The 20,228-nt window shown below is 46.8% G+C and overlaps 1 protein-coding gene across 1 annotated transcript in view; it reads right to left on the minus strand.

The window, feature by feature from the left end:
- Positions 1 to 20,228, minus strand: part of LOC137657115 (ribosome assembly protein METTL17, mitochondrial) — a 93,837-nt gene that overhangs the window by 46,486 nt on the left and 27,123 nt on the right. The window contains exon 3 of the mRNA XM_068391476.1: positions 8,395 to 8,575. Within this exon, the coding sequence (XP_068247577.1) occupies positions 8,395 to 8,575 (181 nt within the window). The remainder of the gene's footprint in view (positions 1 to 8,394; positions 8,576 to 20,228) is intronic.

Below are 20,228 nucleotides of genomic sequence, written 5' to 3' on the forward strand. Positions count from 1 at the left end.
TGGCCTTTCTAACTAGTTTATCTATTTTACGCCTTAACTTCTTGTGCTCGGAAATTTCATGAATTGAGGGCTGTGGGCCCATTGATTTATATTTCCTGTTTCTACTTCTCATTGCATTGGCTATTTCTCTGTTGAACCACTTAGGTGGTGGAATTCCATTTGGTAAAATATTTTTATTTGGTATACAATTAGCATTTGTTTTCTTCATATATTTCTACAAAGGAGTCCCATTGCATACCTGTTCCCTGTTTTGTCGTATTCTAAATTCTTGATGTGTTCCTTCAGTTTTATCCAGTTACTACATCTAATCATGGTTTTATATTATTTCTTTTTCCTTCAGATGAGGAATATTTACCTGAAACCTAATCATTTTGTGGTAACTTCTTCCAATATTTTTGCCTACTGAAACACTGGAGAGAGAGAGAGAGAGAGAGAGAGAGAGAGAGAGAGAGAGAGAGAGAGAGAGAGAGAGAGAGAGAGAGATAACTCCAATTAGAGGCCAACTTCCTTACACACATCTGTCGATAAGCCTACGCAGTAAGATGTTGAAATTAGCTACAAAAGCCACCATACAGCACTAAAGTGAATTATTAGTTTTAAAAGACAAGACCATGAACATGAAATTAGACAGTTTGCAGCTCCCTCTCTTGCCACTTCCTTTTCTGCTCAAACACAAAATAGTAGTCCGAAACTCCTAACATAATAGTGAAAGAATCGATAGCTAAAGACATAAATCTATTATATACTTTAAGAAGACAGGTTCTGTTTTTGTTTTTTTCAGACATCGAAAATGGGTTACTTGATCTACACAGAGGACAACTTATTGTATAACACCCGATGAAGTTTCATTTGATTACCTTCATAAATAATAGAGATTTAGCTTTTTTCATTATGACATCGTTTCAAGTATGCCTTCTGCATTCAAAAGTTTGACAGATGTATCATTTGTATACTTGTAATAATTAAAAAGTTTTTTCTAATAAATCTGACAGTTGCACACATCTAAAGAAGAATTACCAACCTTTCCGAAATCACAGCACAAGTCACTCGAGTGTGTTTTGGTAACTTCAGTTGCACAACAGATACTTGAGAGTAATGGTGTCCCTTTGTTTACTCTTGAGAATATAGTTGTTCTGCATTTTTATGTGTTTTGCCTTTTCTTACAATTCCAATAAACATGTTAAAAGCAATAAACACACCCAGTAACAGAAGAAATCTTAATTTAGCATGAAAAGGAAGGAGGAGAATCTAACTCTGATGCATCATGGCATACCAGGCAAAGTATTATCATCATCATTATTACTATTACTAACTAAGCTACAACCCTAATTGGAAGAGCAGAATGCTATAAGCCCAAGGGCTCCAACAGGGAAAAATGTTATTTTTATTAGTAAAATAAATTTTTGAATATACTTACCCGATAATCATGTAGCTGTCAACTCCGTTGCCCGACAGAATTCTATGGAGGGATACGCCAGCTATCACAATACTAGAAGGGGGTGTACTTACCAGCGCCACCTGTGGCCAGGTACTATAGTACTTCTTGTTGACACCTCCTCAATTTTTCCTCGGTCCACTGGTTCTCTATGGGGAGGAAGGGAGGGTCGATTAAATCATGATTATCGGGTAAGTATATTCAAAAATTTATTTTACTAATAAAAATAACATTTTTCAATATTAAACTTACCCGATAATCATGTAGCTGATTCACACCCAGGGGGGTGGGTGAAAACCAGTGTACAAGATTAAAGGATAGCTAAGTATCCCATATTTCATATAACAGTTATCTCAAATAACAATGAAATAATAAGTACCTGGTAAGGAAGTCGAATTGAACCGTTACTCTGCCTCTTTTTTAAGTTCGTCTTCCTTACTGAGCGCAGCGTTCCTCTTGGAGGCTGAATCAACTCAAAGGTGCTAAAGTATATAGGGCTGCAACCCCTACTAAAGGACCTCTACACAACCTCTAACCCAGGCGCTTCTCAAGAATGAATTGACCACCCGCCAAATCAAAAGGATGCGGAAGGCTTCTTAGCCTACCGTAACAACCATAAAAACAACAATAAAAGCATTCAAGAGAAAGGTTAAAAAAGGTTATGGGATTAAGGGAATGTAGTGGCTGAGCCCTCACCTACTACTGCACTCGCTGCTACGAATGGTCCCAGGGTGTAGCAGTTCTCGTAAAGAGACTGGACATCTTTAAGATAAAATGATGCAAACACTGACTTGCTCCTCCAATAGGTTGCATCCATTATGCTCTGCAGAGAACGGTTTTTATTAAAGGCCATCGAAGTAGCTACGGCTCTTACTTCGTGGGTCCTTACCTTCAGCAATGCAAGGTCTTCCTCCTTTAAGTGAGAATGGGCTTCTCTAATCAGAAGCCTTATATAATACGAAACCCCGTTCTTGGACATGGGCCTCGAAGGTTTCTTGATGGCACACCATAAGGCTTCTGACTGTCCTCGAATAGGTTTAGACCTATTAAGATAATACTTGAGAGCTCTGACAGGGCAAAGGACTCTCTCTAGTTCGTTACCTACCATGTTGGAGAGGCTAGGTATTTCAAACGATCTAGGCCAAGGACGTGAAGGAAGTTCGTTCTTTGCTAGGAATCCGAGCTGAAAAGAACATGTTGCAGATTCGGTCGTGAAACCAATGTTCTTGCTGAAGGCATGAACCTCACTGACTCTCTTAGCTGTTGCAAGGCAGACGAGAAAAAGAGTCTTGAGGGTAAGGTCCTTGAAGGAAGCTGACTGGAGAGGTTCGAACCTAGGTGACATAAGGAACCTTAAGACTACGTCTAGGTTCCAGCCTGGAGTGGATAGACGACGCTCTTTAGAAGTCTCAAAAGACTTAAGGATGTCTTGAAGGTCCTTGTTGGAAGAAAGGTCCAAACCTCTGTGGCGGAGAACTGAAGCCAACATACTCCTGTACCCTTTAATCGTAGGGGCTGAAAGGGATCTCTCATTCCTAAGATGTAATAGGAAGTCAGCTATTTGGGTCACAGAGGTATTGGTAGAGGATACTGAATTGGCTCTACACCAGCTCCGGAAGACTTCCCACTTAGATTGGTAGACTCTACGAGTGGAAACCCTTCTTGCTCTGGCAATCGCACTGGCTGCCTCCTTCGAAAAGCCTCTAGCTCTAGCGAATCTTTCGACAGTCTGAAGGCAGTCAGCCGAAGAGCGTGGAGGTTTGGGTGCAACCTGTCTACGTGAGGTTGACGTAGAAGGTCCACTCTTAGAGGTAGAGTCCTGGGGATGTCGACTAGCCATTGAAGTACCTCTGTGAACCATTCTCTTGCAGGCCAAAGGGGAGCAACCAGCGTCAGCCGTGTCCCTTCGTGCGAGATGAATTTCTGCAGAACTTTGTTTATTATCTTGAACGGTGGGAATGCGTAAAGGTCGAGATGGGACCAGTTCAGTAGAAAAGCATCCACATGAACTGCTGCAGGGTCTGGAACTGGGGAACAGTACAGCGGAAGTCTCTTGGTCATGGAGGTGGCAAACAGATCTATGGTAGGTTGACCCCACAAGGTCCAAAGTCTGTTGCACACACTCTTGTGGAGGGTCCATTCCGTGGGAATGACCTGATTCCTTCTGCTTAGGCGATCTGCTGAGACGTTCCTGTTGCCCTGAATGAACCTCGTGACCAAAGTGAGGTTTTGACTTCTTGACCAAATGAGGAGGTCCCTTGCGATCTCGTATAGGCTCCTCGAATGGGTCCCTCCTTGCTTGGAGATGTAAGCCAAGGCTGTGGTGTTGTCTGAGTTCACCTCCACCACTTTGCCTAGCAGGAGGGACTTGAAGTTCAGCAGGGCTAAATGAACTGCTAGTAGCTCCTTGCAGTTGATGTGGAGCGTTCCCTGTTCCTCGTTCCACGTTCCCGAGCATTCCCGTCCGTTCAAGGTCGCACCCCAGCCCGAGTCCGATGCATCTGAGAAGAGATGAAGATTGGGGGTCTGAATAGCCAACGATAGGCCCTCCCTGAGAAGGAGATTGTTCTTCCACCACAAGAGAGTGGTCTTCATCTCTTTGGTGACTGGGATAGACACTGCTTCGAGAGTCAAACCCTTGTCCCAATGAGCTGCAAGATGGAATTGAAGAGGGCGGAGGTGGAGTCTCCCTAGCTCGACGAACAGGGCCAGTGATGAAAGGGTCCCTGTGAGACTCATCCACTGTCTCACCGAGCAACTGCTCCTCTTCAGCATGCTCATGATGCACTCTAGGGCTTGGCTTATCCTGGGGGCCGATGGAAAAGCCCGAAAATCCTGACTCCGAATCTCCATTCCCAGGTACACAATGGATTGGGAGGGAATGAGCTGAGACTTTTCTATGTTGACTAACAGACCCAGTTCTCTGATTAAGTCCAAAGTCCAGTTGAGACTCTCCAGACAGCGACGACTCGTGGAGGCTCTCAACAGCCAGTCGTCTAAGTAGAGGGAGGCTCTGATGTCCGATAAGTGGAGGAATTTTGCTATATTCCTCATCAGATGGGTGAACACCATAGGAGCTGTGCTTAGGCCAAAACACAGGGCTTGGAATTGGTAGACAACCTTTCCAAAAACGAATCTCAGGAAAGGTTGGGAGTCTGGATGAATAGGAACGTGAAAGTAGGCATCTTTCAAGTCCAACGAGACCATCCAGTCCTCCTGCCTGACCGCTGCTAGGACCGACTTCGTCGTCTCCATCGTGAACGTCTGCTTGGTGACATACGCATTGAGCGCGCTGACGTCCAGCACCGGTCTCCAACCTCCTGTCTTCTTGGCCACCAGAAAGAGACGATTGTAGAAGCCCGGGGATTGATGGTCCCGGACTATAACCACTGCCTTCTTCTGCACAAGAAGCGACACCTCCTGGTGCAACGCTAGCCTCTTGTCCTCTTCTTTGTAGTTGGGAGAGAGGTTGATGGGAGATGTGGTCAGAGGGGGTTTGAGGCAGAATGGAATCCTGTAACCCTCCCTCAGCCAACTGACAGACTGGGCGTCTGCACCTCTCTTTTCCCAGGCTTGCCAGAAGCTCTTGAGTCTGGCTCCTACTGCTGTCTGGAGATGCGGAGAGTCAGTTTTTTCCTTTAGAGGCCTTGGAACCTTTCCTAGACTTGCTCCTGGAAGAGTCTGGACGGGAGCTTCCTCGGCTGGGGGCTCTACCACGAAAGGGCGGTATGAACCTCGTAGCAGGAGTATCAGCCACTGGGGTGCGATAAGTCCTGGGGACTGAGGTAGCAACCTTAGTCTTACGAGCCGATGAGGCTACAAGATCATGTGTGTCCTTTTGTATCAGGGCAGCAGACAAGTCCTTAACCAGCTCTTCGGGGAAGAGGAACTTCGAGAGCGGAGCGAAAAGGAGTTGTGACCTTTGACAAGGTGTAATGCTGGAGGAAAGGAAGGTACAAAGCTGTTCCCTTTTCTTAAGAACCCCTGATACAAACATCGACGCAAGCTCGCCAGATCCATCTCTAATGGCCTTATCCATGCAAGACATTAATAGCATGGCAGAATCCTTGTCCGCAGGGGAGGTCTTCTTGCTGAGGGCCCCCAGGCACCAGTCTAGGAAGTTGAACATCTCAAATGCTCTAAAAACACCCTTCAGGAAGTGATCAAGGTCTGAGAAGGTCCAGCAAACCTTAGAGCGCCTCATTGCAGTTCTACGAGGCGAGTCTACCAGACTTGAGAAGTCAGCCTGGGCAGAGGCAGGTACTCCCAAGCCTGGTTCCTCTCCTGTGGCATACCAAACGCCCGCTTTAGAAGTGAGCTTAGTCGGAGGAAACATGAACGAAGTCTTGCCAAGGTGTTGCTTAGTCTGCAACCACTCCCCTAAGATCCTTAACGCTCTCTTAGAGGACCTTGCTAGGACTAGCTTAGTATAGGTAGACTTAGCTGGCTGCATGCCCAGCGAAAACTCAGATGGTGGAGAGCGGGGAATAGCAGAGACAAAGTGGTCTGGGTATACCTCCCTAAACAGAGCCAAGACCTTACGAAAGTCAATAGAAGGCGGAGAAGGCTTGGATTCATCCACGTCTGATGAGGGATCCAGGTGTGCCGCCTCATCATCAGACGCCTCATCACCAGAGTGTAACGAAGAGATCGGAAAGGTATGCTGAACAGCAGAGTCAGAACGAGCAGGAACAACAATATTAGTGGTTTCCTCTTCAAGAATCTGTTGAGGGAACACCTGAGGCTCAGACTGCAAAGGCTGAACAAAAGAAGAAGCAGAAGGTAGGCGCATGGGTGGAGGAGGCTGACTCCTGGCATGAGTGGCTGAACTCAAGGGTTGCGCTTGCTGAGTGGTTGGCGGAAGCGGAGTAGCAAGTTCCTGTTCCTGCGGTGTGAGCGGAGAGCGATGAGGTAGAGGCTGCGAAAATACTCCAAGAACATAAGCGTATCCCAGAACGTCTTGCCGGAAGCACGACAGAGGAAAAATTGAGGAGGTGTCAACAAGAAGTACTATAGTACCTGGCCACAGGTGGCGCTGGTAAGTACACCCCCTTCTAGTATTGTGATAGCTGGCGTATCCCTCCATAGAATTCTGTCGGGCAACGGAGTTGACAGCTACATGATTATCGGGTAAGTTTAATATTGAAAAATACCCCAGTGAGGAAAGGAAATAAAATAAACTAGATGAGAAGTAATGAACATTTAAAATAAAATATTTTAAATACAGTAGTAACATTAAAACAGATCTTTCATATATAAACTATAAAGAGACTTATGTCAGCCTGTTCAACATAAAAACATTTGTTGCAAGTTTGAACTTTTGGAATTTTACTGATCCAACTACCCGATTAGGAAGATTATTCTACAACTTGGTCACAGCTAGAATAAAGCTTCTAGAATTCTGTGTAGTACTGATCCTCATGATGGAGAAAGCATGACTATTAGAAATACAGTAACTGCATACCTAGTATTGCAAACAGGATGGTATTGTCTGGGAAGATCTGAATGTAAAGGATGGTCAAAATTATTAAAAATCTCATGCAACATGCATAACGAACTAATTGAAATATAGTGCTAGAGGTCAATACTGTATCTAGATCAGAAATAAGAAATTCAATAGACCGTAAGTTCCTGTCCAACAAATTAAGATGAGAATCAGCAGCTGAAAACCAGACAGGAGAACAATACTCAAAACATGGTAACAAGAAAGAATTAAAACCCTTCTTCAGAATAGATTGATTACAAAAAATCTTACAAGGCTTTCTCAATAAACCAATTTTCTGTGCAATTGAAGAAGACACAGATCTAACGTATTTCTCAAAAGTATCTTTGCTGTCGAGAACCATACCTAAGATTTAAAGAGAGACATACAGAGTTAAAATAACATTATCAATGCCGAGATCCAGATGTTGAGGAGCAAATGGCCTTGACCTAATTACAATCATAGTTGAGTTTTGTCTGGATTCAACTTCCTCCCTCATAATATGCACCATACACTAATTTTAGCTAGATCTCTATTAAAGGATTCAGCAACCCTAGATCTATATAGAGGGGATGGAATTGATGTAGAGTAGCATCATCTGCATTTGCAACAAGATTGTTTTCTAGGCCAAACCACATGTCGTGTGCATATAGTATGAAAAGTAAAGGGCTAAGAACACTACCCTGAAGATTACCAGATACAACATTCCTATACTCACTATGGTGACCATCAACAACTCTTTGCAATTTATTACTTGAAATTTCAATAATGATGCTTAGAAAAGACCCACCCACTCCCAATTGTTCGAGTTTGAAAAAAAGGGGCCTCATGATTAACACGATCAAACGCAGCACTAAAATCAAGGCCAATCATACAAACTTCCAGACTACAATCTATGGATTTCTGTACAGCATTGGAGATTGTAAGAAGGGCAGCACATGCTCCAAGGCCTATAGGAAAGCCAAATTGCAATCTAGGGAATAGATGATTATCTTCAGCAAACCTATTAAGATGTTTTGCTAAAAGACATTCAAAAACTTTAGATAATGTGGGACTTATGGAAATTGGGCAGTAATCAGTTGGGCTTGAGCTACCACAAACACATTTACATAGTGGAGTAACATTACCAATTCTTCAACAAGTGCTAAAAAAGCTCCTCTACTTGCTAACTAGCACAAAATAACATTCACTGCTAAAGGGGGGAACTAATAGCCATAATGAAAGAACCGGCAATATTTAAAGGTTTAAAGGCCACTCATGAATGGCAGAGGCAAGGAGATGTTAACTATTCTAAGACCAAAACCCAAATACTGTATCACATAAAACTATTACACTTACTAATTCTCTCTAAATGAAACTACATGAAAAAATAGTCTCACTGATTGAATGAATAATAAATCTACATGCTTTTTTTTTCTTACTTTATATCCCAGGGGTCTTTATAATCATGAGAACATTATAGAAAGCTTATCCTTACCTGAAAGAACATGAGACACTGCTTCCAATAATTCGGATGGAAGTTCCACAGTTTTCACAGTCTGTTTACCTGGATGGTAGCGTGCTTTCACTAACCTTGCTTCAATGGCTTTTCTGGTATTTTCATCAAGATCAAAGTCAAATTTGGAGGCCAGTGGTTTCTTCACTTTGGAACACAAACCCTAAAAGTAAAAAGATCTTCATTATCAAACATTCTTATTTCAGCTCTAACCTGTAAGGGGTTAGACATGAAACAAATTATCTTCAATCTCTTTTATCCTGTACTTCCATAACTCTCATCTGGCTTGAGTCGTCCCCTTTCATCCTTTTCAGACTTCCTGCAGGATTTTGCCAGTCCCAGACATCTGGCTACTAGGATCTTCATGAATCCTAGATTCTTATGCCTTCCACCCTTTCTTTTCCTCGTTTCATCAATTTTTCAACAGTCAGTTAAAGACATCGAGACTGATATCCATATTAGCCATTTGTCTTTCTTCCTTTGATACGGAAACCCCACAATTTCTGTAGTAAAGATATTGCTCAGTCCCCATCAATTGCAAACTAATTTCAACTAACTGTTTCTCACTCCCTCTCATTAAATGTCCAAACCATCTCAATTATCGAGTTCTCTGCCTTTATTTCCAGGTTATGGATCCTACATTTCTTCATCAATAGCTCTTTCATACTATGGTCTTCCTACCAAATTCAAACCATGAAACTTAACTTGGGTTTCACTTTATCAAAAATCTTTTCCATTTTCTTTGTCAGTGCCCATGTTTCTGTGCCATTGACTAACATAGTACAGGCATTATGTAGCCTATTGGAATAGTCCTTATCTCACAATCTGTTGAACAGGAGTTTGAGCCCTATTCAAACCTGATACTGTAGTTTCTGGTATTCTGCAACATCACTGTCCTGGTGAGCAAGGGAGTGGGAGGGGAGCCTATAGGTCTACCTGCCGAGTCATCAGCAATCATTGCCGAGTCATCAGCAATCATTCCCTGGTCCTCCCTGGTCCTAGCTATGGTGGAGGGATTCCTGGGTGCTAATCATAAATATATATGGTCAGTCTCTGGGGCATTATCCTGTTCCTTGCATGTGCCACTCATGAACGAGTTTGAAAAAAAAAAATTTAAGTAACTTATATTTTCCCTAACCATTCTCACCTAACCCTTTAAAGCTGGATTCAACAGTTAAAACTTTTATCGAGGTGGTGGCAATTACTGACGAGAGGCAGAGAAGCCCCACTTACCCAACAGGCCACTAAGCTTTCACTCTGACCTTCAATCTAGAGAATGGAAGTTTGTATAATTATCAAATTTACAAATTACTTTAAAAGTTATTGATTTGTTTATAAATGATTAAAATCTCTCCTCCTTCATTAGGAACATTATCTTTATAGTCCAAGCAATGACTAAGTGTAACTGGGCTTTAAAACATATATGAGATTTGATGACTGACATTTTCATTTCTTAGGTTCTGAATCCAAGACCAATGGAGGTCAGGTGGAAAATGTTGAACATTTTTTCTATATTCCCCTGAGGGGGATTCGAGTGCAACTATCCCGAAGGTGGGGTTCAAGAACAACTCCCCAGGAGGTGGGGTTCCAGTGCAACTCCCCTGGAGATGGGGTTTGAGTGCAACTCCCCTGGATGTGGGGTTCCAGTGCAACTCCCCTGGAGGTGGAGTTCGGGTGCAACTCCCCTGGAGGTGGAGTTCGGGTGCAACTCCCCCAGAGGGGGGATTCGAGTGCAACTCCCCCGGAGGTGAGATCTGAGTGTAACTCCCCCCGAGGTAGGGTCCGAATGCCACTCGCCCGGAGGCGGGGTTCGACTGGAACTCTCCCGGAGATGGGGTTCGACTACTCCCCCAGAGATGGGGTCGGAAATGGGGTTCGACTGGAATGCCCCCGAAGGTGGGGTTCGACTGGAATGCCCCCGGAGGTGGGGTTCGACTGGAACTCCCCCAGAGATGGGATTTGACTGGAACTCCCCTGGAGATGGGGTCGGATATGGGGTTCGACTGGAACGCCCCCGGAGGTGAGGTTCGACTGGAACGCCCCCCCCGGAGGTGGGTTCGACTGGAACGCCCCCCCGGAGGTGGGGTTCGACTGGAACGCCCCCCCGGAGGTGGGGTTCGACTGGAACGCCCCCCCCCCCCCGGAGGTGGGGTTCGACTGGAACGCCCCCCGGAGGTGGGGTTCGACTAGAACGCCCCCCGGAGATGGGGTTCGACTGGAACGCCCCCCGGAGATGGGGTTCGACTGGAACGCCCCCCGGAGATGGGGTTCGACTGGAACGCCCCCCGGAGGTGGGGTTCGACTGGAACGCCTCCCAGAGGTGGGGTTCGACTGCAACTCCCCCAGAGGTGGGATCTGACTGCTACTTCCCCGGAAGTGGGGTCCAACTGCTACTCCCCCGGAAGTGGGGTATGACTGCTACTCCCCCGGAAGTGGGGTATGACTGCTACTCCCCCGGAGGTGTGGTCCGACTACTGCTCCCCAGGAGGTGGGGTCCAACTGCTGCTCCCCCGGAGGTGGGATCCGAATGCTACTCCCCTGGAGGTGGGGTCCGACTCCAGCTCCCCCGGAGGTGGGGTCCGACAGGTGGGGTCTGACTGCTACTCCCCCTGAGGTGGGGTCCGACTGCTACTCCCCCTGAGGTGGGGTCCGACAGGTGGGGTCCGACTGTTACTCCCCCGGAGGTGGGGTCCGACTGCTACTCCCCCGGAGGTGGGGTCCAACTGCTACTCCCCCGGAGGTGGGGTCCGACTGCTACTCCCCTGGAGGTGGGGTCCCACTGCAACTCCCCCGGAGGTGGGGTTTGACTGCTACTCCCCCGTGAGGTGGGGTTTGAATGCTACTCCCCCAGAGGTGGGGTTCGACTGCTACTCCCCCGGGAGGTGGGGTTTGAATGCTACTCCCCCGGAGGTGGGGTTCGACTGCTACTCCCCCGGAGGTGGGGTTCGACTGCTATTCCCCCGGAGGCGGGGATCGAGTGGAACTCCTCTAGAGGTGGTAATCGAGTGGAACTCCGCCTGAGGTGGGGTTCGAGTGGAACTCCCCTGTAAGTAGGGTTGAAGCGGAATTTCACTGGCGGTGGGGTTCGAGTAGAACTACCCTGGAGGTGGGGTTCGAGTGAAACTACGATGGAGGTGGGGTGCTAGGTAAACTCCCATGGAGGGGATATTGTCAATCAACCACTACCCATGATCATCCAAAGTTTCCTATTCTACTGTAACAAGAGAGGAGGGAAAATGGTGGATGCTTACCAGTAATGCTTCCAGCAAGCCTGGAGCAATTGCTGGAGTGGAAGCCCTTGTAGTACGATTTCCAAATGATGACAGAGTTCTCTCAAGATTAAGTTACTGCCGAGATGTTATGTCTTGGTCATGCAAGCGCAACTTTTCTATTTCCCTCTTTGCTGAAATGAATGTTGTCAGCATGATCCTGTCCTCTTTTCCTATCTAGCCCTGCAGCTTGTTGCCAATTAAAATGTTATTTTCATTAGTAAAATAAATTTTTGAATATACTTACCCGATGATCATATAGCTGTCAGCTCTGCTGCCCGACAGAAAAACCTACGGGCGGAATACGCCAGCGATCGCTATACAGGTGGGGGTGTACATCAACAGCGCCATCTATCGAGTAGGTACTCAAGTACTCTATGTCAACACAGAACCAATTTTCTCCTCGGTCCACTGGGTCTCTATTGGGGAGGAAGGGTGGGTCCTTTAATTTATGATCATCGGGTAAGTATATTCAAAAATTTATTTTACTAATGAAAATAACATTTTTCAATATTAAACTTACCCGATGATCATATAGCTGATTCACACCCAGGGGGGTGGGTAGAGACCAGCATATATGTTAACCTTAAGAGCTAAGTATTCCGTATTTCATTTTAGCAGTTATTCAAAATAACAAACATAAAATTAATTAGTACCTGGTAAGGAAGTCGACTTGAACAATTACTCTGCCTTTTTTAAGTACGTCTTCCTTACTGAGCCTCGCGATCCTCACAGGATGCTGAGCGACTCCTAGGAGCTGAAGTATGAAGGGCTGCAACCCATACTAAAGGACCTCATCACAACCTCTAATCTAGGCGCTTCTCAAGAAAGAATTTGACCACCCGCCAAATCAACCAGGATGCGAAAGGCTTCTTAGCCTTCCGGACAACCCAAAAAACAACAATAAAAAGCATTTCAAGAGAAAGATTAAAAAAGGTTATGGGATTATGGGAATGTAGTGGCTGAGCCCTCACCCACTACTGCACTCGCTGCTACGAATGGTCCCAGGGTGTAGCAGTTCTCGTAAAGAGACTGGACATCTTTAAGGTAAAATGATGCGAACACTGACTTGCTTCTCCAATAGGTTGCATCCATTACACTCTGCAGAGATCTGTTTTGTTTGAAGGCCACTGAAGTTGCGACAGCTCTAACTTCATGTGTCCTTACCTTCAGCAAAGCATGGTCCTCCTCATTCAGATGGGAATGAGCTTCTCGAATTAAAAGCCTGATATAATAAGAAACTGCATTCTTCGACATTGGTAAAGAAGGTTTCTTAATGGCACACCATAAAGCTTCTGATTGTCCACGTAATGGCTTAGTCCGTTTCAAATAGTACTTAAGAGCTCTTACTGGGCATAGTACTCTTTCTTGTTCATTTCCAACCAAACTAGCAAGGCTTGGAATTTCGAACGATTTGGGCCAAGGACGAGAAGGAAGTTCGTTTTTGGCTAAAAAACCAAGCTGTAAGGAACATGTAGCCGTTTCAGATGTAAATCCAATGTTCCTGCTGAAGGCGTGTATCTCACCGACTCTTTTAGCTGTTGCTAAGCAGACGAGGAAAAGAGTTTTCAAAGTGAGATCTTTAAAAGAGGCTGATTGAAGTGGCTCGAACCTTGCTGACATAAGGAATCTTAGTACCACGTCTAAGTTCCAACCTGGTGTGGCCAACCGACGCTCCTTCGTGGTCTCAAAAGACTTAAGGAGGTCCTGTAGATCTTTGTTGTTAGACAGATCTAAGCCTCTGTGACGGAAGACTGCTGCCAACATGCTTCTGTAACCCTTGATCGTGGGGGCTGAAAGGGATCTTTCCTTCCTTAGGTATAACAGGAAGTCAGCTATCTGAGTTACAGAGGTACTGGTTGAGGATACTGATTTGGACTTGCACCAACTTCGGAAGACTTCCCACTTCGACTGGTAGACTTTGAGAGTGGATGTCCTCCTAGCTCTAGCAATCGCTCTGGCTGCCTCCTTCGAAAAGCCTCTAGCTCTCGAGAGTCTTTCGATAGTCTGAAGGCAGTCAGACGAAGAGCGTGGAGGCTTGGGTGTACCTTCTTTACATGCGGCTGACGCAGAAGGTCCACTCTTAGGGGAAGTGTTCTGGGAACGTCTACTAGCCATTGCAGTACCTCGGTGAACCATTCTCTCGCGGGCCAGAGGGGAGCAACCAACGTCAACCGTGTCCCTTCGTGAGAGGCGAACTTCTGCAGTACTCTGTTGACAATCTTGAACGGGGGGAACGCATAAAGGTCTAGATGGGACCAATCCAGAAGAAAGGCATCTATGTGAACTGCTGCTGGGTCCGGAATCGGTGAACAATAATTTGGGAGCCTCTTGGTCATCGAGGTTGCGAACAGATCTATGGTGGGTTGGCCCCACAATGCCCATAGTTTGTTGCATACATTCTTGTGAAGGGTCCACTCTGTTGGGATGACTTGACCCTTCCGGCTGAGGCGGTCTGCCATGACATTCATGTCGCCTTGAATGAATCTCGTTACAAGGGATATGTTTCGATCTCTTGACCAGGTGAGGAGGTCCCTTGCGATCTCGTACAACTTCATCGAATGAGTCCCTCCTTGCTTGGAGATGTACGCCAGTGCTGTGGTGTTGTCGGAGTTCACCTCCACCACCTTGCCTAGAAGGAGGGACTTGAAGCTTCTCAAGGCCAGATGAACTGCCAGTAGCTCCTTGCAGTTGATGTGTAACTCGCTTTGAACCGCATTCCACGTGCCCGAGCATTCCCGACCGTCCAACGTCGCACCCCAGCCCGTGTCCGATGCGTCCGAGAAGAGAAGGTGGTCGGGGGTCTGTACAGCCAGTGGCAGACCCTCCCTGAGGAGAATGTTGTTCTTCCACCAAGTCAGTGACGACTTCATCTTCTCGGAAATAGGAACTGAGACCGCTTCTAGCGTCTTGTCCTTTCTCCAGTGAGCAGCTAAGTGAAACTGAAGGGGGCGAAGGTGGAGTCTCCCTAACGCGATGAACTGGTCCAGTGATGAAAGTGTCCCTATCAGACTCATCCACTGTCTGACCGAACACAGGTCCTTCTTCAGCATGGACTGGATGCATTCTTGGGCTTGACTGATTCTGGGGGCCGACAGAAAAGCCCAAAAAGCTTGACTCTGAATCTCCATTCCTAGGTAAACTATAGTTTGGGATGGGACGAGTTGGGACTTTTCTATATTGACCAGGAGACCCAATTCCTTGGTCAGATCTAGAGTCCACTGTAGATTCTCCAGACAGCGACGACTTGACGCAGCTCTTAAAAGCCAGTCGTCCAAATAGAGGGAGGCTCTGATGTTTGCTAAATGCAGGAATTTGGCAATATTCCTCATCAGTTTGGTAAAAACTAGAGGTGCCGTGCTTAGGCCAAAGCACAGGGCTTGGAACTAGTATACGACCTTCACGAAAACGAACCTTAGAAAAGGTTGGGAATCTGGGTGGATGGGGACGTGAAAGTACGCGTCCTTTAGGTCTAACGAGACCATCCAGTCTTCCTTCCTGACCGATGCTAGAACCGACTTTGTCGTCTCCATGGTGAACGTCTGCTTTGTGACAAAGACATTCAGAGAACTGACGTCTAGCACCGGTCTCCACCCTCCTGTCTTCTTCGGCACTAAGAAGAGGCGGTTGTAGAAGCCCGGGGATTGATGGTCCCGGACTATGACTACCGCTCCCTTTTGTAGTAAGAGAGACACCTCTTGCTGTAAAGCTAGCCTCTTTTCCTCCTCTCTGTACCTGGGAGAGAGGTTGATGGGAGTCGTTGCTAGAGGGGGCTTGCGCAAGAATGGTATCTTGTACCCCTCCCTGAGTAACTTCACAGACTGTGCGTCTGCGCCCCTGTTCTCCCAGGCCTGCCAGTAGTTCTTGAGCCTGGCTCCCACTGCTGTCTGAAGAAGGTGGCAGTCAGACTCTGCCTCTAGAGGACTTGGAACCCTTCTTCTTACTCCCACGTTGACTTCCGGCACGAGCACCTCCTCTGCCGGAGGCTCTGCCACGAAAGGGCGGAATGAACCTTGACGCTGGTGTGTCCATCCTAGGTCTAGGTACGGAGGGCAAAGGGGGGACTTTGCGTGCGGATGACGCCACCAGGTCATGGGTGTCTTTCTGGATCAAGGAGGCAGCAATCTCCTTGATCAACTCTTCAGGGAAGAGACACTTCGAGAGTGGAGCAAACATCAGCTCCGACTTTTGACATGGGGTGACTCCAGCTGACAAGAAGGAGCAAAGGTGATCTCGCTTCTTGAGTACCCCAGACACGAAAGAAGCCGCAAGCTCACTAGACCCATCCCTAATGGCTTTGTCCATGCAGGACATGATGAGCATGGAAGTCTCCTTATCAGAAGGGGAGGTCTTCCTGCTCAAAGCTCCCAAACACCAGTCCAGGAAGTTAAAGACCTCGAAAGCGCGGAAAACTCCCTTCATAAGATGGTCCATGTCCGAAGGGGTCCAGCAAATCTTGGAGCGTCTCATAGCCAGCCTGCGGGGAGAGTCTACCAGACTTGAGAAGTCGCCCTGGGCAGAGGCAGGAACTCCCAAGCCGAGAACTTCTCCCGTGGCATACCAGACGCTAGATCTGGAAGCAAGCTTGACCGGGGGAAACATGAAGGATGTCTTTCCCAATTGCTTCTTGGACTGCAACCACTCTCCCAGTACCCTTAAGGCTCTCTTGGACGAGCGAGCGAGTACGAGCTTCGTAAAGGCAGGAGCTGCTGACTGCATGCCTAAAGCGAACTCAGAGGGAGGCGAGCGTGGTGCTGCAGACACAAACTGGTCTGGATATAAATCCTTAAAGAGCGCAAGCACTTTCCTAAAGTCTAAGGAGGGAGGCGTGGTCTTGGGTTCTTCGATGTCGGAGTGTTGGTCGTCAAGATGTGCAGCTTCGTCATCATCAGAGATACCATCGTCTGAATGTTGAGGAGGAAGAGGCAACGGAGTGGGCTGGACAGCTGAGTCCGGCAGCACGGGTGCATGTGTGGCTGCACTGGACCCAACATCATGCCACTGTTGGTCAGTCTGAGAACTGGCAACAACCAAAGCTGAGTGGGTGCGCAAAGAGTCTACACCCGACTGTGGAAGGATAGCGGAGACCACCGTGGGCTGCGGAGGCTGACGCACCGCGTCAAAACACGGCAGCCTAACTCCACCCTCCTGTTGTTGTGGTAGCTCACGCACGGCAACGGAGTGCTCCGTGCGTCTGTGGGAGTCAGCATGCGTCTGGCAGGGTCGACTGCGCATGGGTGGAGGAGCTCTCACAGCCGGAGTGTGGGAGCAGGCAGCCTCAGCGTCTGCTGGGCGCACAACCGTGGCAGGTTGTAGGTTAACGGGTGCAGCGTCAACCTTCTCCGCAGCCGGAGTGTGGGAGCAGGCAGCCTCAGCGTGAGCTGGGCGCACAACCGTGGCAGGTTGTAGGCTAACGGGAGCAGTGTCAACCTTCTCCGCACGAAACTCCTGCATAACCGCAGCTAACTGAGTCTGCATAGACTGCAGTAAAGACCACTTAGGGTCTACAAAAGCGGCAACAGACGGAGCTACTGTCCGTTGAGACTGAGGGTCTAAAACAGCGGGTGCGGCAACAGACGGAGTTACTGCCTGTTGCGGTACCACTTTGCCTCTCTTGGGAGGTGTGCAGTCGTCGGAGGACTGCAGCGAGTCCGAACTGACCCAGTGGCTACACCTGGGCCGTTGGACTAGCTCGGAAGGGACCTTACGCTTAAGAGGCCGTGAGACCTTGGTCCATCGTTTCTGTCTAGAAACCTCTTCCGCAGACGAGGACAAAATGGGCTCACTCGTCTTCTTGTGGGTGGGACGATCTCGGTAAGATACGTCCGAAACCACGGAGGGTACGTCTGTACGCTGATTAAAGCCTGTCGAACCCTTTGGTCGTACGACATTGCTTCTCCCCTGGGCTTGGGAGCTTGCAAGAGGTCCCGGACTGGGAGGACGACAGGCACGAACAGACGCACCCTCATGCGTAACACTGACACTTTTCACTGCACTGACACTCACTTCACTTCCCACTGCACTTTTACCTTTCAACTCTCTGACATCAGCCATGAGTTGATTGCGGTCATTAGCCAATGACTCGACTCTCTCACCTAGAGCCTGAATGGCACGCATCATATCCGCCATTGAAGGTTGATGAGAGCTAGCAGGGGGGTCGGGTGCAACCACTACAGGGGAAGGAATAGGTTGAGGGGCATGGGGAGAGGAAAAATCAATTGAGCGAGACGAACTCCTCCTGATCCTATCCTTCTCTAGCCTACGTGCATATTTCAGGAATTCTTGAAACCCGAATTCCGAAAGCCCAGCGCATTCCTCACATCGATCTTCCAATTGACAGGCTTTACCCCTACAATTGGAACAAACGGTGTGCGGATCGAAAGAGGCCTTCGGAAGACGCCTTGAACAGTCCCTAGCGCTACATTTCCTGTACTTGGGGACTTGAGAAGGGTCAGACATCTTGAATTAGTCAAAGGGGGGAATTCAAAATCTATCCAAGTCGTCAACAAATAATCCAAATCCAAAAAAGAATGCAAGGAAGTATTGAAGATAACTTCTGCACAGCGATAGCTAATAACTAGAGATGAATACTTCACCAAATAACGTGAAATTCAATCCAGAAAACAAGAGCGTATTCAGTAGGTCTTGCCGGTGGCACGACAGAGAGAAAATTGATTCTGTGTTGACATAGAGTACTTGAGTACCTACTCGACAGATGGCGCTGTTGATGTACACCCCCACCTGTATAGCGATCGCTGGCGTATTCCGCCCGTAGGTTTTTCTGTCGGGCAGCAGAGCTGACAGCTATATGATCATCGGGTAAGTTTAATATTGAAAACATGATTTTCACATCTAAGTAAAAGGAGATCAACTGCCTCGGCCCTGAAGCATTGCCTCCTGGAGGGAGCCATAACAAGAGGATTGTCGGGAAAACCTTGAGGAGCGTCTCGATCAAGTTGGTAACGAAAGTGAACGTGAACGTTCAAGGCGATAGAGTTTGAAGCTGTAGCTTTGAATTGAAAATCAAAGCCTATGGGGTCCTTTAACTGGTTAGAAAGTGCTTTATTGGAACCCTCTCTCTGGTTATGACCATTTTTCCATTGCATAAACATACACCAAATAGTCTGGTCTATTCTTTCCACATTCTCCTGTCTTCATACACCTAACAACACTGAGATTACCAAACAATTCTTCTTTGCACAAGGGGTTAACTACTGCCTGCAGTTGTTCAGTGGCTACTTTCCTCTTGGTAAGGGTAGAAGAGACTCTTTAACTATGGTAAGCAGCTCCTCTAGGACTCGCCATAATCAAACATTGTTCTCTACTCTTGTGTATTGCCATAGCCTCTGTACCATGGTTTTTTGCTGTCTTTGGGTAGAGTTCTCTTGCTTGAGGGTACACTCAGGACACCCCCCCCTATTGCAGCTGTCAGCAATTTTCTCTGCAAGCAGGAAGATTGCTGGACAGTGGCTGGTAAAAGATAACTCTCCCTCGGAAGGGAAAGTTGCCCAACACTTGGTGGAGGTTAAGGGGAAGTTGTCCAGCACCTGGAGGCAGACCGCCGTGCAGTGCTCTCCGCTTCCCATCAGTGAGCTGAGCTTGTTAAAGGTAGGCATCGAGAACTGCCTTCGACGTTAAAACTGCTGTCATTCATGTATTTACTGGGTCACCCTCATACTCCAGCATTAGGAGGAATGAGGGAGAAAACTCTGAGGGATTCTATGTAAATTGCTCGAAATCAATTGCTTGAAATCAACAGATCGAAAAATAATTTCTCTACCTATCAATTCCATTAAAGATAGATTGCTCAAAAGCCAATATTCATTCTTTAACTACTCGAAATCCGATTCGCATTTAATAAACACCATAGCTAAATATCTTAGGCGTTAATGACTTTATTTTCTAAACCTTCTTATTTTCAGTTCAATAATAATACTTAAGAGTTAAAAACTATTGATAAGTACCATTATCTTATCTTAGCTGTTAATGACATTGTTTTCTGAACCTTCTTATTTTTAGTTTAAGTTTCTTTTTCATAATTATTTCTGGAAACCTCGAACCATTACGGTGGATTCAAGTTTTGTAGAAAGCAAAAAAGGTAAAGTGTGAGGTATAAGAGTACAGTTGGCTTCATTAATTCTGGTACACTACATAGGAAGCAAAGATATCAATGTACTGGAATTAATGAAGCCAAATGTACTTGGAAACAAAAGAATATACTGTGATTGTGCGCAAAGATTGAAACATATTGTATCTAGCTATCACGACATGGGAAATGTTGAAGAATATTCAAGAAGTTTTGCTCACAATATGACAAATTCGAAGATAATTTGTATTTTTCCTAACCATACAAACCTTAGCTATTTACAAAGGGTTATTACTTTTAGCGTAGCTGAAATGGCGAGCCATTAGAATTTAACGAGGGTGTATTACCCCCGCGCTAGTTAGCGGGGGGGTAGGGGAGTGGTAGCTAGCTACCCCTCCTCCCCCTCACACACAGGTGAATACTCACTTTCACTTAGAGGTAGGACTTGTCTTGGGGGACAG

This window comes from Palaemon carinicauda, chromosome 18 (assembly GCF_036898095.1).
Source record: "Palaemon carinicauda isolate YSFRI2023 chromosome 18, ASM3689809v2, whole genome shotgun sequence".
NCBI classification, from domain to species: domain Eukaryota; kingdom Metazoa; phylum Arthropoda; class Malacostraca; order Decapoda; family Palaemonidae; genus Palaemon; species Palaemon carinicauda.